Here is a 21,565-nt window from a genome sequence, read left to right as displayed (position 1 = left end):
GGAGCCTCCCCCCAGGACTCCTATGCAGGTGCAGGGGGCCCAAGGACTTGGGCCATCTTCTACTGCTTTCCCAGGCCATAGCAGAGAGCTGGATCAGAAGTGGAGCAGCTGGGACTCGAACCAGTGCCCATTTGGAATGCCAGCGCTGCAGGCAGTGGCTTTACCTGCTAAGCCACAGCTCCGACCCTAAGAGAGTAGTCTTAATGGAGCAGCGTATGCGCATCCTCTAGCCTCAGCAGCTGTCAGAGTTTTGCCAATCTTGTTGCATTTATCGATTCCTGTTTTCTTCTTGTTGGAGAATGCAAAGCAAACCCTTTCGTTATGTCACGTTGCCTCTCAGATTTGGAGATTAGTGAGAAGGCAGTGGTAACTGCCTGGATCAGCAATGAAATGAGCCCCATCTGAGGCCAACCAGAGACGAGGGGAAAGGATGCACTGGGAAGAGAGTTGTGCTCCTGAATTCTCGGGACTGGGGAGAATCCAAACCTACCAGATCCGGAGTTTGAGAGGAACGCTGTCCAGGATGATGGCAACACTCTTAGTTTCAGCTTGTGGGTGGGTGACGGGGATGGTGTGAAATCAGGGTCACAGCCGGCAGCAGCAGGTTTGAGGTATTGATTCATATGGGCGTGTGTTGCACCGGTGGCAATGGAGTGGCTGGACTGGGCTAGGTGCTGGGGGAGCGTCATGACTGGGGTCTGAGAGTGTGGCAGCCCAGAGGTACGGGAGGGGCTGTCTCAGGTTCTGGTTATGGAACTAACACCCAGGGAGGACCCAGACGGTGTTGTAACCGAGTGACTCACTTTACCCCCTGTCCACTTATGTGATTTCTGGCCTTTCTCTCTGAGGGGTTTTCAGAAAGAGTGGAAAATGCACATTTTGGAAAACCTATGCATGGATTGAAAAAAAATTATCACCAAAATAAACTTACCTTTCAATTCCACCATCCGGTGGGCATTTTGAGATGCCCATGTCCGCAATGGAATTAAGCCTCCCTGGCACCACATTCTACCTCCTCAAATCTCTCCTGGCTGGAGTGCACTGAATGCAGTGGGAAGTTGGCAATGGCCTTGATGGCCTCTGTTTCAGTCCCTGGTGTCGCTTCCCAGGATGAGAAGGGCCGGTGACCAGTGGCATGTTAATGGCAGCCTTGGGTCAATACCTGGTACCTTCTCCCCCTTTTTCTGTTGCCTGACTTGTTTTGAAGGGGCAGGTGGGTCCCTGGGCCCCAGCTAAGCCAGATGGTTTTGCCTCTCAGCAGCCTCTTCTCCAGACTGTGGTCTCCCCACTCACTGCACCCCAGTCCTGCCGCATTCACCCTGGCCCCTCCTTCCTGAGGCTGTTCCCTCGGCTTGGCCCTTAATTTCCTCCTTTATGCCTGACACAGGCAGAGGAAGGAGGGTCTGATTCGTTTTTACTCCAGTTCCTTCTCTTGGACACTCAAGATTTGGCAGTACTAGAAACTAAGATGTTTCTGTCTGTAAGCCAGGAGGCATAACCTGGTGAGAACTGACCCAGAGGATATTTTAAATGGAAAATATTTGCACTTTCTGATCCCTGGACATAAGTAAGGTCATTGTTTTCTTTTTTCCAAGGGCAAAAAACTGTTTTATGAGAAGAATTCCCAATGTGCCGGCTTTTACCTTTTTCATCCCAGTGAGAACCAGTTAAGCACAGAGCTTGCAGGAAGTCTGCAGGGGATCTTACAGGTGTCTGGGGCAGAAAGCAACGCCTTTGGAATATGTTAAACTTTCCTATCTGCAAGGTGGGGCGGTTGTGGGTGTTTGATGCCACGATTTCTATCACCAGCATCTTACATCAATCTCTTTGCTTTCATTTTTGCTGTATTTGACTTAGAAAATAATAGCCCTCCCAGAGCCCGGGCTGGTGGCAGACATGTTCTTGTGCTTCCCAATAATTCCATTACTTTGGATGGTTCAAGGTCAACCGATGACCAAGGAATTGTGTCCTATCTGTGGATCCGGGATGGCCAGAGCCCCGCAGCTGGAGTGAGTATTTACCAGGCATTGGCCCTGGGCCACTGCTATGTCTTAGTCAGCTCGGCTGCCACAACCAAACACCCCAGGCTGGGAGGCTTAGACAGTGGTTCTGGAGGCTGGGATAACAAGGTCAAGGTCAAGGTGAAGTCTCTCCTCCTGGCTTACAGACAGGGGCTCACCTTCTCACTGTGTCCAAGGCTAGGGAGTGTTGGGGGCAGGAGGGAGAGAGAGACGGAAAGGACTCTCTGGTCCCTTTCCTATAAAGACAATAATCCTGTAGGATCAGGGCCCCACTCGTATGGCCTCCTGGAACCTCAGTTACCTCTTCATACGTCCCAGCTCCAGGTGTAGTTCCACTGAGGGGTAAGACTCCAACAGGTGGATTGGGGGCCACAGTTCAGTCCACAGCAACACCTCTGTTTATTTTATTTTATTTTATTTTATTTATCTTTTTGAAAGCCAGAGTTACAGAGAAGTAGAGGTGGAGGTAGAGACAGAGAGAGAGAGAGAGAGAGGTCTTCCATCCGCTGGTTCACTCCCCAGATGGCCACAACAGTCGGAGCTGGGCCAATCTGAAGCCAGGAGCCTGGAGCTTCTTCCAGGTCTCCCACATGGGTGCAAGGGCCCAAGGATTATGGAACATCTTCTGCTGTTTTCCCAGGAAGTGGAACATCCAGGTCTCAAACCGATGGCGGCGCTGCAGGTGGCGGCTTTACCCGCTATGCCACAGCGCTGGCCCCAACACCTATGTTCTGACCCCGCCTCCACAGCCAGGTGCTCACGCCTCTGCACTGGGACGCCCTGAGGCTGGAGGCACTGGGCTGTTAGGCCTCAGCAAATGTTGAGGTGTTTTCTGACTTTCCTGACCAGGTTGTGGGTGGGTCAGAAACCAGAGCCTGGAAAACCATGAAGCCACGCCCCACAGTGCTTTACTCTGCACCTCACTTCCCCATCACCCCTGTCTTAGTCCATGTGGATTCTTTCCTGGTCACAAGCCTGATGTCAGTAGGGCAGGGATTGCTGGCCCATTTCACAGATTCAGAGAGTGAGATACAGGGACGGACAGTGACTTGGCCAAGGCCAACTCACTCCTCATTAAACCAACCTGCACAGACCTTGATGTTTAGCACCCGGCAGGCATTCCTCCCCTGTGGCTCACGGTACCTCGTAGGCTGTAAGTTGAGGATGAGAGGTGCAAGTATGCTCTTGTCCGTGTGCCCGAGGAGTGGTCCCTGGGAAGGTGCCGACAGTGCCTCATCCTTGGTGAGGCATCTTCAGACGCCGTGCTGTGGGGCTGGCCCTCAGCAGCATCTGTCCAGAGCACGCCATTCTTCTCACCCTTCTCTCCTGTGAGCAGGTTCAGCACAGGGTCTGGGGGATTCTTTGCTGATTCTTCGCAGCTTTGAAGCCCACAGAATGGGGACGTTCCTCCCCAGGCTCTTGGGTCATTTGGGAAGGCGAACATGACATACGGGGAGGGGACGCAGGGTGACGGCCTTGGAGAACTGTGTTGGAAAAGATGACCCTGAACACCTGTGCCTCACCCTCGCCAACAGCCTTTCCCCCTGTTGGTTGGGGGCACTTGTTTGCTTGCTCGTTCCTAGAATGGGCTCGGTGAGCTCAGCTCAGGAAATTCTGCCTGCAGAATTTGTTCCTGCAGGCGTTGTGCAGGGGAGAGGTGCTGACCAGTATCCCCGTGGTCCTCCGCTAGCCCTGCGGCCCCCAGCGCCTTCCTCCTCAGCCTCCCCTTTGCAGTAACACACGTATTCAAAGGATTGGCCTCAGAGGTGTGGGGTGAGCGGAAGCCTGGACGTTGGGAACTGGGGGTTGATGACCGCCCTGCTGCTCGCCTTGTTTCTCAGGACGTCCTCGATGGCTCTGACCACAGCGCAGCCCTACAGCTCACCAATCTGGTGGAGGGCGTCTACACTTTCCAGCTGCGAGTCACCGACGGGCAGGGTGCCTCTGACACAGACTCTGCCACCGTGGAGGTGCAGCCAGGTGCGTCTGTGGGCCGTGGCCGGTCAGCGCCAGGCTTCTCTGCGGGTAGCAGGTGTAACCCAGTGTGGGAGGTGTGTGTGCCTGGCTGCAGCTCTTGGCTGGGCCCACTTTGAGGACTTCTGTCCACTTGGTTGCAGACTCAGCCTTGTAACTAATATCTGGCAGCAAGCTTTTCTCTTCTTTTCTATTTAAAAGATGTGTTTATTTACCTGAAAGTCACAGTTACAGAGAGAGAAGGAGAAACAGAGATCTTCCATCCACTGGTTCCCAAATAGCTGCAATGTCTGAGGCTGGGCCGATCTAAAGCCAGGAGCCAGGAGCTTCTTCCAGGTCTCCCACATGGGAGCAGGTGCCCAAGGCCTTGGGCCATCACCCACTGCTTTCCCAGGCCATAGCAGAGAGCTGGATTGGAAGTGGAGCAGCCGGGACTCAAACTGGCATCCATACGGGATGCCAGCAAAGCAGGCAGTGGCTTTACCCACTACGCCACAGCATCAGCCCCGTGATTCTTTTTGCTTTTGTTTCCTGCTGGAAGACAAAGACCCCACCTGGAGTGGATGTGACTTCTGTACCTGGAGAGCTAAGGCAGGGTAGAGCTAGGGAGGCAGCCTTCTCCACCCCCACACTGGGGCCTGAAATTCTCTTTCTGGTGCTGGGGAGGGGCGTAAGTGATGCTAATTCAGCACATCTCGTTACCTCGTGGGACACAAACAGTAGACCAGGGACTGGGGCCGCACAAGGAAAAGGTGCTCTCGGGGGCAGCCCCCGTGGCATTTAGAGGGACTTAGCCGAGTCCTAAAACCCAAGCGCGAGAGTCCCAGTGGTGACATTGAGTCCTGACCCTGTGCCACCTGAGCTATCCACGTGGAATCGCCACCTCTGCTCTCTTCGCAGACCCTAGGGAGGGTGGCCTGGTGGAGCTGATCCTGGAGGTGGGCGCTGGGCAGCTGACGGAGCGGCAGAAGGGCACCCTGGTGAGGCAGCTGGCCGTGTTGCTGCGCGTGATGCACTCGGACATCAAGGTTCAGAAGATCCAGGCCCACTCGGACCTCAGGTAGGAGCCGCGTGCTCAGAGGCCATGGCCCCAGTGCAGCGGGCAGCTGCTCACGTGTGCACTTGGTTTCTTGCACAGGTTCCTGCACAGGCTTCTATCCCATCCCCTTTGTCCCTCGAAGGGCGGAGGTAAGCTCAGACCATTCTAGGTCCATCCGACAGGGCTCAGCAAATACTTGTCGATGGGGAATGTTCTGGATGAGGGGTTAGGGCATAGCGGAGGGAGCTGGGTTTGGCACTGCTATCGTCAGGGAGCATGCAAATGGCCTGGGGCACATGAAGAGCTGTCTCACAGCCTGACCACAGCCTGTCCCGTGTTTGTAGGGCTGAGGCTTCTCACTGTGTGATAAGCACCCTTGGTTACCATTTGCTTGAAATTTCAACCTTTATTTTCAATAAGATGTTTGTTTGCATTGAATTCGTGTTTTAAATATTTATTTATTTTTGAAAGTTAGAGTTACAGAGAGCAAGGCGGAGACCAAGAGAGGTCTTCCACCCACTGGTTCTCTCCCCACCCAGATGGCCAAAATGGCTAGTGCTGGGCCAGGTCGAAGCCAGGAACTAGGAGAGTCATCCAGGTCTCCCACTTGGACCATTTTCCACTTCTTTTCCCAGGCCATTAGCAGGGAGCTGGATCAGATATGAAGCAGCCGGGACAGGAACTTGCATTCATGGGATGTCGGCATCGCGGATGGCGATTTAAGCCACCACGCCATGACACCAGTCCCAGGTTTTTATTTTTAAATTCGTATACAGCACAGTCTGAGGTGAGAGGAGAGAGAAAGGATATACACGGAGAACCTGTCTTTCACAGGAACTCCACTTGCCAGCTGTGTTCAACTCTGCAACTTAGTTTTCCAGAGAACTGAAATTTACTTAGAAAAGCACCAGATTAAAACAGGTTCTGTGGAACTGAATCATTCATTTCCCTCCCTCATGAAATATCAGAGAGTGGCTCAAAGTCTTATCTACAGCCAACAAAACAAAAAATTTTTCTTTGGTGGATCGACAAAGTTGATAAAACTGTAGCTAGATTGACCAAGATAAATAGATGAGACTCTCATTACTAAAATCAGGAGTCAAAGAGGGAGTACTATGACTTTGCAGAAATAAGAAAGATTGTAAAAGAATACTGTAAATAATTATGTATCAAAAATTTAGATAACCTCGATGAAATGGACACATTCCTAGAAAAACAGGCTGCAAACACTCACTTGAGAAGACATGAACAGTCTAAATGGACCTGTAACAATTAAAGTGAATTCATAATCAGAAAACTTCCCACAAAACCCAGAACAAGATGGCTTTGTTGGTGAATTCTGCAGAACGTTTTAAGAGTTAACACAGCTCTTCCTAAATGCCTCCGTCCTGTCCGTTTTGCCCCGTCACCAAAATCTAGACAAACGCCTCACAAGGACACTAGCGAGCAACATCCCTTGTGAATATGGAAGCAAACATTGGCTACAGAATACCAGCAGCCAGCTGCACCCAGCAGTATATAAAAGGACTGATGTGGTCTTCATCCCCCAACTCACTGTGCGTGTGGCTCAACGTGTGCAAATCAATGAATACAATAAGCCACATTCATGAAGGGATCGTCCGAGCGGGCACAGAAAAGGCATCTGAGACAATTCAGTACTCTTTTGTGATGAAAACACTGTGGGTGTTGTGTCTCCCACCTAGAAGATAGGTTCAAGTCCATACCCCTGTGCCTGTGCACGTGGGCTTATCTGGAAATAAGAAAACATGTAATTAGTTAAGATGAAGTTATACTAGAATGGGGTGGGCTCTTAATCCAACATAACTGTTGTCTTTTTTCTTTTCTTTTTTTTTTTTTTAAAAGATTTATTTATTTGAAAGGTAGAGTTATGGAGAGGCAGAGGCAGAGAGAGAGGTCTTCCATCTGCTGATTCGCTGTCCAGTGGTTGCAATGGTCGGGGCTGAGCCAGACCGAAGCCAGGAGACAGGAGCTTCACCTGGGTCTCCCATGCAGGTGCAGGGGTCCAAGCACTTGGGGCATCCTCTGCTGCTTTTCCAGGTGCATGAGCTGGGAGCCGGGTAGGCAGCGGAGCAGCTGGGACTTGAACAGGTGCCCATATGGAATGCTGGTGCTGCAGGAGGCGGGTGAATCCACGGTGCCGCAGTGCCGGCCCCCAACTGTTGCTCTTACAAGAAGAGGACGAGAGACACACAGAGACATTCAGGGAGAACACGCTGTGGTGACAGAGGCAGAGACTGGAGTGATGCACCTGCAAGCCAAGGAGTGCCAGAAGCGAAGCGAACGGCCCTTAGAGGCCTCAGAGAGAGCTCTGCCCCGTGGAAGCTTTGGCCCTGGTTTTTCTGTGCCCTAGAACCATCCTAGGGGATTCTTCTTGTTTTCAGCCATCAGTTTGCAGTACTTTTTTTACAGCAGCCCTAAGAAACCAATATAGGTTTGAATAGATATTTCTGCAGAGGGGATGTACAAAGGGCCACTAGGCACATGAAATGATGCTCTTTGTTACAGCCATTAGGGGAATGTAAGAGAGAACCACAGTGTGATGCCACTTCACACGCACCAGGAAGGCTGCCCACATGGCCCAGCTCAGCCGAAGCTTCCACATCCAGGATTCAACCAAGCGTGGATTAAAAATATTCAGGGGGTCAGCGCTGTGGCATAGCGGATAAGCCTCCACCTGTAGTGTCCGCATCCCGTATGGGTGCTGGTTCTAGTCCTGGCTGCTCCACTTCTGACCCAGCTCTCTGCTATGGCCTGGGGAAGTAGCAGAAGATGGCCCAAGTCTTTGAGCTCCTGCACCCGTGTGGAAGACCTGGAGGAAGCTCCTGGCTCCTGGCTTTGGATTGACGCAGCTCCAGCCATTGTGGTCATCTGGAGAGTGAACCAGTGGATGGAAGACCTCTCTCTCTCCCTCTCTTTCTCTCTGTCCCCCTCTCTCTGCCTCTCCTTCTCTCTCTGTGTAACTCTGACTTTCAAGTAAATAAATAAACCTTTAAAAAATAAAAAAATATTCAGAAAGAAATTCCATCTGAACTGAATATATGCAGACTGTTTTTCCATGTCATTATGCCCTAGGCAAGACAGCCTAACAAGTGTTTATGTGGCATGTACACTGTATTGGGTATTGTAAGTAATCTAGAGAGAATTTAAAGTTCACAGGAGGATGTGTGTAGATTATATAAAAATACAACTGCATTTTGTGTAAAGGGCTTGAGCGTCTGTAGATTTTGGTGTCGGGTGGGGAGAGGGCTCTGGATCCAACCCCTCCAGGCCGCTGAGGGACAACAGTGGTCGGAAAGATCACAGCAAACGTTGGCAAGTAAATAGACACATTGGAGCACTGCTGGTGGAAATGTAAAATAATGCAGCCACTGTGGAAGACAGTCCCTCAAATGCTAAATAGTCCATTAAGTCCAAGGGAAGCCAAAAGCTTGCATATGAATGTGAATGTTCATAGCATGTATTCATAGTAGGCAAAAAGTGGAAACAACCTAAATGCTCATTAACTCATGAATGGGTACAGACATGATATATTCCTGTGATGGAATATTATTCAGCAAGAAAAGGGGCTGAAGCACTGGTACTTGCTTCCACATGGATGACATCATGCTAAATGGAGAAAGGCAGAACAGGAGGTCATATATTGCATGGTCCTTTATTTCTTTGAAAAATGGAGTTACAGAGGGAGATAGAGAGAAGTCGTCCATCTGCTGGTTCACTCCCCAGATGGCCGCAATGACTGGAGCTGTGCTGATCTGGAGCCAGGAGCTTCTTCCCAGTCTCACACATGGCTGCAGGAGCCCAACGACTCGGGCCATCTTCCACTGCTTTTCCAGGCTATAGCAGAGAGCTGGATCGGAAGTGGAGCAGCCAGGACTCGAACTGGCGCCCATATGGGATGCCAGCACTGCAGGCAGCAGCTTTACCCACTATGCCACAGCGCCCCGACTCACATGGTCCCTTTTATGAAATGTCCAGAATAGGCAAATCTATTTAGACAGCCGATGAAGTGGCTGTCAGGGACGGGACGGGAGAAGCTGCTCAAGGGTACGGCTGCCTTTTTGGGGTGAAAAACATGTTCTGGAATTAGATCCTGGTGATGGTTGTGCAACTCTACAAATACACTAAAAGCTGTTGGATTTTACTCTTTAGAGGGATCAGTTCTGTGGTACGCACGTTACGTCTCAATTAGAAGGTTAAAGGAAGGCCTTGTGTCAGTCAGCGTTTTGTGTAGCTGTGGCTGCCTGCACACATATACACTGCTCTTTGGATCTGTAGTCTCCCAGCAGCTCCTCTTGGAGCCCAGAGAGTTGCGAGTAGAAAGATCCAGTCTTTGGCCCATGGGTGGTAGCAGCCTGCCTCCCAGATGCCACTGGTCAGATGGGCCAGGGGACACGTCTGTCACCCCGTGACCGGCTGACCATGCGGCTGTCCCTCTTGTTGCCTCTGCAGCACCACGGTTGTGTTTTACGTGCAGAGTGGGCCACCTTTCAAGGTTCTCAAAGCTGCTGAAGTGGCCCGAAATCTACATATGCGACTGTCCAAGGAGAAGGCGGATTTTTTGCTTTTCAAGGTCTTGAGGATTGACACAGCAGGTACGTCCTCTGGGGGAATATTCCGAGAGAATCAGACTTGCCCATCATGGATAGGTCTTACAGAGAAGAATGATATAAACATTTCTTAAAAAGATTTATTTATTTTAAAGGCAGAGTTAGAGAGAAAGAGAGAGGGATCATCTTCTATCTACTGGTTCATTCCCCAAACAGCTGCAACAGCTGAGGCTGGTCCAGGCAGAAGCCAGAATCCTGGAACTCCCAAGTACTTGGGCCATCTGCTGCTGCTTTCTCAGGCGCATTAGCAGGGAGCTGAATTGGAAGTGGAGCTGCCAGGGCTAGAACAGGTGTTCGTATGGGATGCCAGCTCACAGTTGGTGGCTTGACACCCTACACCATGCCAGCTCCTATGTGAATGTTTTCACCTTAGCATCCAAAGACTTGTTTTGCATTTGTTTTTCGAATAGTTCTCCTGCAATACACAGTTGCCAATTACTCTTTGTTTTAGAAGGAAACTGGAGAACAATTATAGTCACTGGTTAAATTTGAAGACTACCAGATGCTCCTCAACTCACAATGGGGCTGTGTCCTAATAAACCCACTGTAAGGTTGAAAATGCATTGACCAAGGTGGGTCAGGCTAACCTACTTCCCATCCTACCTTTTTTTTTTTTTTTTTTTGACAGGCAGAGTGGACAGTGAGAGAGAGAGACAGAGAGAAAGGTCTTCCTTTTGCCGTTGGTTCACCCTCCAATGGCCGCCGCGGCTGGCGCACTGCGGCCAGCGCACTGCGCTGATCCGATGGCAGGAGCCAGGAGCCAGGTGCTTTTCCTGGTCTCCCATGGGGTGCAGGGCCCAAGCACCTGGGCCATCCTCCACTGCACTCCCTGGCCATAGCAGAGAGCTGGCCTGGAAGAGGGGCAACCGGGACAGAATCCGGCGCCCCGACCGGGACTAGAACCCGGTGTGCCGGCGCCGCTAGGCGGAGGATTAGCCTAGTGAGCCGCGGCGCCAGCTCCCATCCTACCTTAAACACACTCGGAGCGTTTATGTTCACCTATGGTTGGGCAAAATCACCTAACACAAAGCCTATTTGATGGTAAAGTGTTGAATGTCTCTTGTCACTTATTTGAATACGGGGCTGAGAGTGAAAGACAGAATGGTTGTATGAGTATTGCTTCTGCACCACGGTCAAGTGAAAAACTCCTAAATGGAGCCTTCAAAATTTAGGGGCTGTCAGTGTACTTACAGATAATGATCAAGGTCCAGAGTTTCATATTTAGCCTGTCAGAACAGTGCTAAAGACAGATAAGTGTCAGCGGTTGGGAATGGCGTGTTTATATCATCTGTTTACCTTGGACATTGCGCCCACGGCGTGATGATAGTGTCATGTGGCCTCTGAGATGGCTTGTAGGTGCAATCAGGTTGCCCCTCTTCCCAGCCTCTTGCCTGCCAGGTCTTTCGGTCCTTAAACTGGTTCATGGTCCCATGGTCCCTGTCCTCAATTGATGAGTGATCGTTTCTATGAGAGTTACAAGGGACATAATGAGGTTTGGTCAGTAAAATTTAATTTATTTCAGGTATCTGCTTACCTGCACACAGCTTTCTCCGTTATTATATAGAGTAACTTAATTTTAATAACTCATTTTGTTTTCTACCTAAAGGAATAATATTTATTTTTGTAAGACATTTGGAATACCCAGAAAGGAGTAAAAAAAAAATCCTCTACAGTCTAGGATTCCTGGTATCCAAAGATAACTTTTACAGACAAGGGTACTACAAAAAGTTAATGGAAAATGAAATTAAAAAAGAATTTTGATGAAAAAGTAATTTGAAATCCATACAAAGGATATTTAAAAAGTTCATGGAGACCATTTATGATTAGAAAACTATGCCTGATATGGAAAGTCATTTGCACCAAAATAAACCCATCTTTCAATGGCGTTCTATTTTTCCATGAATTTTTCGAAGCACCCTCATGTTCTGATCTATCTCCTTGTAGTTCCCCATCTCTAAACACAATGAATGTGATCAGGATCATTTGATGTGTATTTTGCATGTGTTTTCTAACTTCAAACCCTATTAATTATTTTCTCAAATCCTTTCCATTTTTTCTTCAGTGAGATGTTTTTGGCTGCATAGTACTCCACCTTGAACATGTTCCCATAATTATGGAATCGCTCCCTAGTCATGAACTTTAATTTTAAATAATGCTGCTATGTAGAGAAATTTCTGTGCATGTCCTCAATTGGATGCATTCCTAGAATTTATTTTCTGAGGTCAAGGGAGCTGTGTCTTTGCTACAATGTCAAGGCTGTTGCTCTGCGGTGTGGATTGGCTTTTTTCTCCCGTTTGCTTCCTGGTGAGATCGTCCATGAGGACGGTATCCCCAGCACCTCGGGGCACACTTTAAAAGGCTCTGAACTCAGTAAGATGCATCGGTGCAGGCGGATGCTGTTGAAGACACCGGGCAGCAGGCAGCAGGGCCCCTGCCCTTCCTCGTGGTAACCGGCACCCATGCCCTCTTTGCAGGGTGCCTCCTCAAGTGTTCTGGCCACGGCCACTGCGACCCCATCACAAAGCGCTGCATCTGCTCCCAGCTGTGGATGGAGAACCTCATCCAGCGTTACTTCCAGGGCGGCGAGAGCAACTGTGGTGAGTGATGGGCGGGGCAGAGGCTCCTACCTAGCTTGGCAGCTGCCAGGTATCACCCCTTTCCTTACCTGAAGCCAGGTGAGCCTGCTCACTTGGGCACGAGCCAAGATCTCCCACGGTCCCCCTGCGGAGGTCTGTCTAGGGCCCCAGAGTGGGGAGACCTTTTTCTGCCAAGGGCTGTTTGGATATTTAAGACATCATTCAAGGGCCGTACAAAATGATCGACCTAAAAATTAGCGTGCTGTCGATTGGTTGAACTTCGAATCCTGCCCACAGTTGCCTTGGCAGGGCCAGACCAAGCGAGTCAGTGGGCCTTAATGCAGCCCGCGGACTGGACCATATTCCCCCACCCCAGCAGGCTTTAACATACAAATTCCCCCCAAGGAAATTCACTCTAGCAGCATGGATCCAGTTCCCCTTGCTAGCTTTTCTGAGAAAGCGCTGTTTTGCTAAGGATCAACCATGACCCTGGGCGAAGGTGCTGGCTGGTGTGGACCTGCTGCGAGCAGAGGAAGAAGAGAATCTGGCCCCCTCTTCCAGGCTGTCTGCCCAAGCAGGAGCCAGGAATGGGTGTCACAGCCCCAGCAGGCCAGGCTGCTGCCTGAGGTCTGGTCTTGGGCTGAACTTGGGCGCAGGCTCCTTCTAAGGGGAGATTTGTGCCCGAGGGGATGCAGATAGATGTGCCCGGCAGAAGACACCATTGTAAGAGCCAACTGACGTAGTCCCATGTAATACGACACAAAATTTGAAATCAGCCAGCTCTGGGATCCTGATTCCTGGAGCCGACAGAACACACGGCAGAGGGAAGCCTGGCGTTCGTGGCCTGGGTTCTCTGCACCTGCACTCTGGGTGTGAAGCTGTTCCCACTGCTATCTTGCAAGGAAGCGGAAGGAACAAAGAGCAGGCAGTTTCCCAACGGCTCCCCGGCTCTGAGAAGTGTCTTCAGGCCATGGGCAGCCATGCGGTCACTTCGTTAGCTTTAATCTAAACCAGGCCAGAACCCTGTTGGCTGTTAGGGTTGTGAGTCGTGGGATTCTGGAATCAACATTTTGCTGCACCATTCATGCGCGTGTCTGAGGCATTACTCCCTGGTTGGTTCAGGCTATTTCAGTTCTGTTCTGAAGTCTGCATGCATTGTGTGTGCCATGAGGTGCCTGGGCCAAATGTGCAGGAAAAGGGCAGTTTCTTGAGTTCTGTTCTGCTACTGGCCTGGAACGGGTGCTACCAGCATCACGGATGGCCTTTGCTTCTAAGAGCTCAGAGTACTCATTGAGAACCATCAGAATAAAGTGGTTTTGCAAATAGCGAGTCAGTGCGTCCACTGTGGTGTTCCTGTCTTTCAGAGTGGAGTGTATTCTACGTGACAGCGCTGGCTTGCCTGCTCACCGTGATGGCGGGAGGCTTAACGCGGGTTTGCATCTGCTGCTGCAAGAGGTACGTGGTGTGCTCGCTTATTTCTTCCTGTGACATCAAAGTGTTTGCTGGGGTTTGTTCAACCACTAGGCTATCACCTTTTTATGACAACAAACTAGACTTTAATAGTGCTTTTTAATGCACTTCCCACCGCAAGGCAAACGTGCCCAGAGAACGGGAACGATACTACAGGCAGCTTTTTCCATTGGAGCGCTCTTACTTTCCAGGAGGTTCCATGGGTCTGTATCAAAGCTGGTGTTATTCTCCAGCAAGGTCACACCGTGTTCACCAGAACAGGACCTGAATGGCCTTGCAGGGTCCCTTAGAGGAGTGGGTGCTAGAAGCAGCTACACTGCTTCTTGGAACGCTGGAGTAGCCACGTTGGAGTGCCGGTTCGAGTCCTGGTTGCTCTGCCTCTGATCCAGCTCCCTGCTGAAAATGCACCTAGGAAAGTAGCAGAGGATGGCCCAGGTACAAGGGCCCCGGCACCTACATAGGAGACCTGGAGGGGGTTCCTGGGGGCCTGTCTCAAGCTTGGCTCAGCCCCAGCTGTTGGGACCATTTGGGGAATGAGCCAGTGGATGAAAAATCTCTCCCTCTCTCTATCTCTCCCTTTCCCTCTCTCTCTTTCTATCACTCTGCCTTTCAAGTAAATAAAAACACAACTTTAAAAAATTTTTATAAAAAGAAGTATCCTGGTACAAGCTGTAAGATTTAGTTATATTATTTTTTTAAAGATTTATTTATTTATTTGAAAGTCAGAGTTACACTGAGAGAGGAGGGGCAAAGAGAGAGAGAGAGGTCTTCCATCTGCTGGTTCACTCCCCAGATAGCCGCAACAAACTGTGCTGATCTGAAGCCAGGAGCCAGCTTCGGGTCTTCTGGGTCTTCCATGCAGGTGCAGGGGCCCAAGGACTTGGGCCATCTTCCACTGCTTTCCCAGGCCACAGCAGAGAGCTGGATCAGAAGTAGAGCAGCTGGGACTAGAACCAGTGCCCAAATGGGATGCCGGTGCTTCAGGCCAGGGCGTTTACCCACTGTGCCATAGCACCACCCCTCCTTTTTTAAAAACTATTTTTTAAAAGATTTTATTTATTTATTTGACAGAATTACAGACAGTGAGAGGGAGAGACAGAGAAAGATCTTCCATTTACTGGTTCATTCCCCAAGTGGGCTCAATGGCCAGGGCTGGGCCAGGTAGAAGCCAGCAGCAGGAATCGCCTCCTGCTCTCCCTCACGGGTACAGGGTCGAGCACTTGGGCCGTCTCTCTCTTCCCAGGCCACAGCAGAGAGCTGGATCGGAAGAGGAGCAGCTGGGACTAGAACTGGTGCTCGTATGGGATGCTGGCACTGCAGGTGGAGGATTAACCTACTGTGCCACAGCGCCTGGCCCCTTTGATGGGTACTTTCAGATCATCCTCTGTAGCACAGGACAAAGCACCAATGTAGTTTTCATGTGTTGTGGGGAAACAAACAAAAGACCATACTGGGTTGTTGCTAAGGAATTCTGGGAATTATGATTTTTGGTGCTATTTCATGACATCTTATTATGCTTGGATCTTTGAGCAGTCCAGGGGAAAACTGGCTCATCCAGGCTTTTTCTTTTTTCTTTTTTAAAGATTTATTTATTTGAGAGAGAGAGAGAGAGAGAGAGATCGTCTTTCCCTGGTTCACTCCCCAAATGACTGCAGCAGCCAAATGGCCAGGCCAAAGCCAGGAACCTGGATTTCCACACAAATTTCCCACATGGGTGGCAGGAGCCTAACTCCTTGGGCCGCATCCCCTGCTTTCCCAGGCGCATTAACTGGGAGCTGGATCAGAAGTGGAGCAGCCTGGACTCGAACCGGGACTCGAACCAGCACTCACATGGGATGCTGGTGCTGCAGGCAGTGGCTTAACCTACTGTGCCCCAACCTAGGTGTTCCTGAGTAGGAGTAGCTCGTGGAGACGGTTCCAGGGTCAACACACAGGTGAGGGCTTTAGCTAGGAGGGCAATAGTGGCCTGGCCACCACACTGCCTGTTTCTTCAAGATGCATTTCTGTAAGATGGCGTAAGTGCCACTGAGTTCTGGGGCGTCATGAATAAAAGATGCCAACTATGACTCAGCACAAGCAAAACGTTCTCCCTAGTGCCTTCTGGGTGTGTGTGTGGTTTTTTTTTTTATTTTTATTTTTTTATTTTGGACAGAGTGGACAGTGAGAGACAGAGAGAAAGGTCTTCCTTTGCGTTGGTTCACCCTCCAATGGCCGCCGTAGCCGGCGCACCGCGCTGATCCGAAGCCAGGAGCCAGGTGCTTCTCCTGGTTTCCCATGCGGGTGCAGGGCCCAAGCACTTGGGCCAGCCTCCACTGCACTCCCTGGCCACAGCAGAATGGCCTGGAAGAGGGGCAACCGGGACAGAATCTGGCGCCCCCACCGGGACTAGAACCTGGAATGCCAGCGCCACAAGGTGGAGGATTAGCCTAGTGAGCCGCAGCGCCGGCCCTATGTGTTTTCAATCCTGGCCCCTAGACACCTCTCTGAGAGCTTGAGTTGAACTTTGCGTTATTCCTTTCAGACGGAAAAGGACAAAAATAAGGAAAAAGACAAAGTACACCATCCTGGATAACATGGACGAGCAGGAAAGAATGGAGCTGAGGCCCAAATACGGTAAGGCCGTCTCCAGGGGGATGTCCCCCTGTTACCTTGGGTGAGCTGGAGAATGCCAGCTGCAGGTGGCGCTGTGCCTGGGAAGGGGTACGTGATGGAAGCAGCCGGCTGCAGTACCGGGGCTGTGCGAGCGGGGGCGGTAGCTGCACTGCGGCATGGATGGGTGAGGCATCTGCAGTGCCTGTTGGGAGCAGTGTGCCTGCCAGATGAGCACAGGGACGGGGGCGGCTCTGTTCCACTCCTGGTTGGAGGAGGTGGCGCTGTTTCACCCCAGCTGCTCCCCTGAGGTCTCCCGGACCAGAAATGCAGCCAGAGGACTGGTGCCTTCAAGCCTGTCCCAAGTGGCTACAGTAACCAGTGCTTTTTGCAGGAAATTGGCTTTCTTTACAAAAAATGCGGCTCCCTCTGCTTGCTGTCTGCTCGCACCCACCTCAGGATTGGCGGTGCGATCGCTCTCAAAGCTGGGAGATGCAAAAACGGGCCCAGGGCCAGCGTGGAGCACCTGCTCCCCCCGCCCCACGCCACAGATGAGGTGGGGGCCTGGAGATGGGACAGCAGTGACGCCCAGTGCCATTGCCTGCCTTTGCAGGTGCTCTCGGCCCAGGGGAGCCACCCTGGGGTGCAAGGAGTGCTGTGGGATACTGAGGCTGGAATGGCCGACTCTGTCTGAAAATGGAATTCAGGGCTGTGGCAGGAAAAGCTTCACAGGAAATCCAAATGGCACCTGTGTGCGGAGTTGAATGGCAGAGGTGTTGTCGCGTGACTTTACGCCTCAGCGCTCAGTGATACCGTCTGAGCCAAGACTAATATTTCAAGGTCGTGTCCCAAGCGTAGAGAAGCATCCTAAACTTAGACATGGACAAGCCAGGCAACATGGTAAAACTCAGAATTTCTTTAGGGACGTGAGGGCTTTATTTAAGGGAGAGGGCGGTCAGAAAGATGAACCGGGGGTTCCGGACCAGGAAGAGAGCAGATCGGGGCCACGTGCGCGAGTCCACAGGCTGGAGAAATCGCAAGGGCTGGAGTGGCCGCAAATACGTGCGGTGCGCAAGTGAACCGGGAGCGAACGGGGAGAAGCCGCCAAATGGCCACAGGCCTGGGAGCAGGGGCCAGGCCCAGGGCACTCCACGCCTTTTATTCACTTCCGAAAGGGGCGTGGTTACGTAGTCTAATTGGCAGGGGATGGATACAGGTGGGATCACACAGGGGGCGTGGCCTCCAGCGCCAGCTCTCAAATCTAATCCTATCTGCCTGCCCACATCAAAAGTGCTTTAGGTTGTGTGACCTTACCTGCCTCCTCCAGATACACTCCCCCTCTGCCCTGCCCCTCTCTACTCAGAGAAAGCCCATCTTCTGATGACCCAGGGTTGAAACCTGGGGCGCCGGGGCTCTGCCTTGCTCCCTGCTAGCCACCCCATCTTGCTTGTTTCTTACCCTACTTCCTCATCGGCGTCATCACCACCCAAGCTCAGAGCTTATAGTCCCAGCAGGAAGAATGATGGCAGGTGGCAGGTGTTTCATGTTTAGCATGGACTGGGTACCTGTTTGATTTTAATTCTATCCAAAACCCCATGAGGCATGTACTATGACTGTACCCATTTTACAGACAAGGAAACTGAGGCACGGAGCAGTTTAGCTGGCTGCCCAGGCCACAGCACGGTGTGTGCTCAGCGTGGCTGGAGCAGGCCTCCTGCATCAGGACCTGGGCACCCTCCTTTGGCGTGCACCGCCTTTGGCTTAGTCTGTTAGGCAGCTGTCACAGAATCCCACAGACGTTTGTTCCCCTGTTCTAGCAGCTGGATGTCAGACTCAGTGTGGTGAGGCCAGCTCCTCCTGGGGCCGCCTTCTCATCGCATCTCCCTCGGTGGAAGGGGCACAGCAGTTCCTGGGGGGCCCTTGTACAAGGGCTTTACCCCTCTGAAGACCCCACCTCTGAGCACGCTCGCTCCGGGGTCAGAGTTCAGAGCAGGGCTTGGGAGGGCTGCAGCATCAGGATCTCTGCAGGGACCTCTCAGCCTGCTCACTGTGGTTTTATTCACCTCTTAAAGCAACATTTTGTGCGATTCCTCTTCTCAGATACAATGCCCAGTCTAGGGTTGCCCCTGCACCCATGCCGTGTTTGTCCTGTGGTCTCTGGTTCATCATTTCCTGGACGCCTCTGCTTGCCCCACGGCCTCGCCCCACCTTGTCCTATTGTCCATGTCCCCCTCTTCCCTCGAACCCCATCCTGTGGGGAGCACAGCTGGAGCAGGCCCAGAACACGCGTGCTCTTCTCTCCTTCTGATTCCTGTAAGAGCCATTTCTTTCTTTCTTACCTATCAGGGGCCACCTTCTCATGGCTCCACACCTTACACCCCAAGCTAGACAACTGCAAATTCTTTGAGAGCCATCATCAAATCTTACACTCATTTCTGGCACCCAGAAATCAGATATTCAACCAAAAATAGCTGCTTGAACTGAATAGTCAAATCCCAGCCACTTCCATTTCTTGGCGCGATGGGCCCAGTGCTGGACTCAGAGCTTGGCTCATACTATCTCGTTTAATCCTCACTAGAAACACAGCAGGCAGACGTCTCATTCTCTCCCAGCTTCATTGATGAGGCTGACATGCCAGTGGAGGCTTCGTGCCCAGGGTCACACGGCTGGGGATTGTCGTAGGTGGGACAGAAGCTCAGGTGCAGTGCCCGAGCCTCCCTTCTCACCCACGGGATGCCCAGCGCCTTGCCGTGCTGGGGTGACTGCCTTGAAGGTGCCAGAGCTCAACACCACGCCCTCGGTGCCCCGTGCCCTGATTGACAGCTGGCAGGGAAGGCGGGACTTCTCCTAAGACGGTTCTGTCTGCCTCTCCGCAGGGATGAAGCACCGAGGCACAGAGCACAGCTCCAGCCTGATGGTGTCTGAGTCTGACTTTGACAGTGACCAGGACACCATCTTCAGCCGAGAAAGGATGGAGAGGGGGAACCCCAAAGTGTCCATGAATGGCTCTGTCAGAAATGGGGTCTCCTTCGGGTACTGCTCCAAAGACAGGTAAGGGAGCAGCTGGAAGTGGAAGGCCCTGCACAGGAACCCTGGAACCCAGGACCTCGATTGGCAGCGAAAGCTGTGAGTAGTGCAGCCTCATCCTCCCACAGTGGCCTGGACCTGTGCTCTGCTAATTAAAGGGCCTGTGTGCTCGGCGGCAGAAAGCAAAGCCAAAATACTGCTCCTTTAACTGGATTGCTTGCCAGTAGGAATGAGAACTGGGTAACGCTTCATGCACTTAAAAGACTGCCTGTCTTCTAGCTGGTACAATATTCTATTGCCCGTGTCAAAATACAGATGAACACCTGTTTCTATCTGTGGCTTCTTAGGAAAGACTCCCTTTGAACCAGGGCTCGGTGAGGGCCGAGTTTTCACTAGGTATCTGTGTGTACCTCTAGGGCAAGCTTTCCAAACACGGTTTCTCTTGTTGAGCCTGCAGTCGGACGGCTGTGTGTATGGAAAGGGGTTATTTGGGAGGCCTGTGTCACCCCTTGTGCAGCGAGCGTTCTGTGCTGACCACAGCATCCACGTGCTGTGTTTTCATTATGGTACTTGACTGGCAAGTGGCAGAAGTAAAAAGTTGATGTGTGTGATTTTTGTAAAACAGTTTCTTTGCTTATGCGTACGCCTTGTGCACAGCTAACCAGTTCAATGCTAGTTATGGCACTAGGAGGAAATGTGATACTTTTTACCCCAGTGTTTGGCTTCATCATCTCAGAATCTGCCCTTGCTAGTGCCCAGGGCTGCGTTGCTTTTGCGCACGCCAGGTGGCAGCCCGGGTATGAGCCTGATGGTGGAGAAAGCAGAAACCCCCTGCTTGAAGACTCGGACATACGCAGTGAGCGTACTCAAGTCGTCCTTAGGACCAGGAGAGTCCCTGTTCTCCGGTTGCAGAACGCCCTCTGCAGGCCTGGAGAGGTGCAGCAACTTGCCCCAGGTCCCAGCCAGCAAGTGGTGGCTCTGGGAACTGGGTGCAAACTTTATTTCAATGGAAGGATCCATGCATGCCACCTCCCCTCCCCTCCCGCCACTGCACAAAGAACCCTGGCTCTGGAGAGAGCTGGACCCCAGAATGTGGGGTCGGTCGGGCATTTGCAGGGCTTGCTGGTTGACATGTGCTTGCAGTCTCTGGTTTAGGTTCAAGGAAGGAAGGAGGATTCAAACCCACAGCGCTTGCGGGTTAAGCATGTTTATGTCTAAAGAACCTCCTGAAAAACATGCAATGGGATAAGACAATGGATGACCCAGTGCCAGCCGTGCTGCTCCCTTGGGCAGGGAGCAGGGGCGGCCCGGCCCCCAGGGACTGTGCTTTGTGTCTGGGTTTAGGTGCATAAGTGTATAATTTCCCCCAGGTGTCCGCAAGATGTCATTCCTAATATAACGCTATGAAATATATGTACTAACCTAAATAACGGCGTCTGGGCTTTCTGCAATGCGTAGTGAGATTTCAGGGAAAATGGGTTGTCTTCACGCTTCTGTGTGCAGGGATGGGGAACCTGTTTTTCTGCCAAGGGCCATTTGGACACTCATAACATCACCCGTGGGCCATGCAAAATTCTCGACTTAAAAAGAAGCCTGCTACAGATTGAATGACTTTCAAGCCTCACTTGTGGCTGCCTTGGCGGGGTTGGGCGGGGTGGGGGACAGACCAAACATTCCCCACCCCTGGGGGAGGGATTTCCCTTGAGGGTGGATCAGACACAACTGCCGGCCCCTGTTTTTGCACACCCCGAGAGCTCAACAAATGGGTGCGATGTTTTCAAATGGCTGAAACAAAGTCCAAAAAATATTTTGTAACACACGAACTAAATGAAACTCCTATTTGTGCTTATCAATAAAGTTTTATTGGAACACATCCATGTTCGCTGGTGTATGCTTTACTTAGGACTGTGTAATCGCTGAGTTGAGTAGTTTGCACAGGGTCTGTCTTCAATGCCCCCAAATGCTTACCATCTGGCCTATCAAAAAGTAGTTGCTGAAGGCTGGAGTAACAGCCCCTGCTCCCTGTGCCCTGAGAGCAACTGCACACTCCTAGCTCTGCCTGTCTCCTCTCTGCGCGGTTGGTGGCTCCCTGACTGTGGGATAGGCCTGGGGGTGCTGGGGGTGGGGGCCAGATTTCAAAGAGGGTGTACAGACCTCCAACTACATCCCCCAGTCTAGCTTTTTAACAATAATAAAGGCAACATTTTTTTAAAAAAGCTTATAGAGGAATAATTCACTGAC

General features: G+C 51.4%; 1 protein-coding gene across 7 annotated transcripts in view; it reads left to right on the top strand.

Annotated features, from left to right (window-relative positions):
* Window positions 1-21,205, top strand: part of KIAA0319 (KIAA0319 ortholog) — a 90,632-nt gene extending 69,427 nt beyond the window's left edge. For all 7 annotated transcript variants that reach the window (XM_051855010.2, XM_051855007.2, XM_051855008.2 and 4 more), the window contains 8 exons: window positions 1,858-2,009; window positions 3,863-4,001; window positions 4,896-5,055; window positions 9,505-9,647; window positions 12,137-12,259; window positions 13,603-13,693; window positions 16,230-16,321; window positions 19,174-21,205. In XM_051855010.2, the coding sequence (XP_051710970.2) occupies window positions 1,858-2,009; window positions 3,863-4,001; window positions 4,896-5,055; window positions 9,505-9,647; window positions 12,137-12,259; window positions 13,603-13,693; window positions 16,230-16,321; window positions 19,174-19,352 (1,079 nt within the window). In that variant the 3' untranslated portion in view covers window positions 19,353-21,205. The remainder of the gene's footprint in view (window positions 1-1,857; window positions 2,010-3,862; window positions 4,002-4,895; window positions 5,056-9,504; window positions 9,648-12,136; window positions 12,260-13,602; window positions 13,694-16,229; window positions 16,322-19,173) is intronic.
* The last annotated feature ends 360 nt before the right edge of the window (window positions 21,206-21,565 follow it).

This window comes from Oryctolagus cuniculus, chromosome 5 (genome assembly GCF_964237555.1).
Source record: "Oryctolagus cuniculus chromosome 5, mOryCun1.1, whole genome shotgun sequence".
Taxonomy (NCBI): domain Eukaryota; kingdom Metazoa; phylum Chordata; class Mammalia; order Lagomorpha; family Leporidae; genus Oryctolagus; species Oryctolagus cuniculus.
This window is presented reverse-complemented; position numbering and strand designations above follow the sequence as displayed.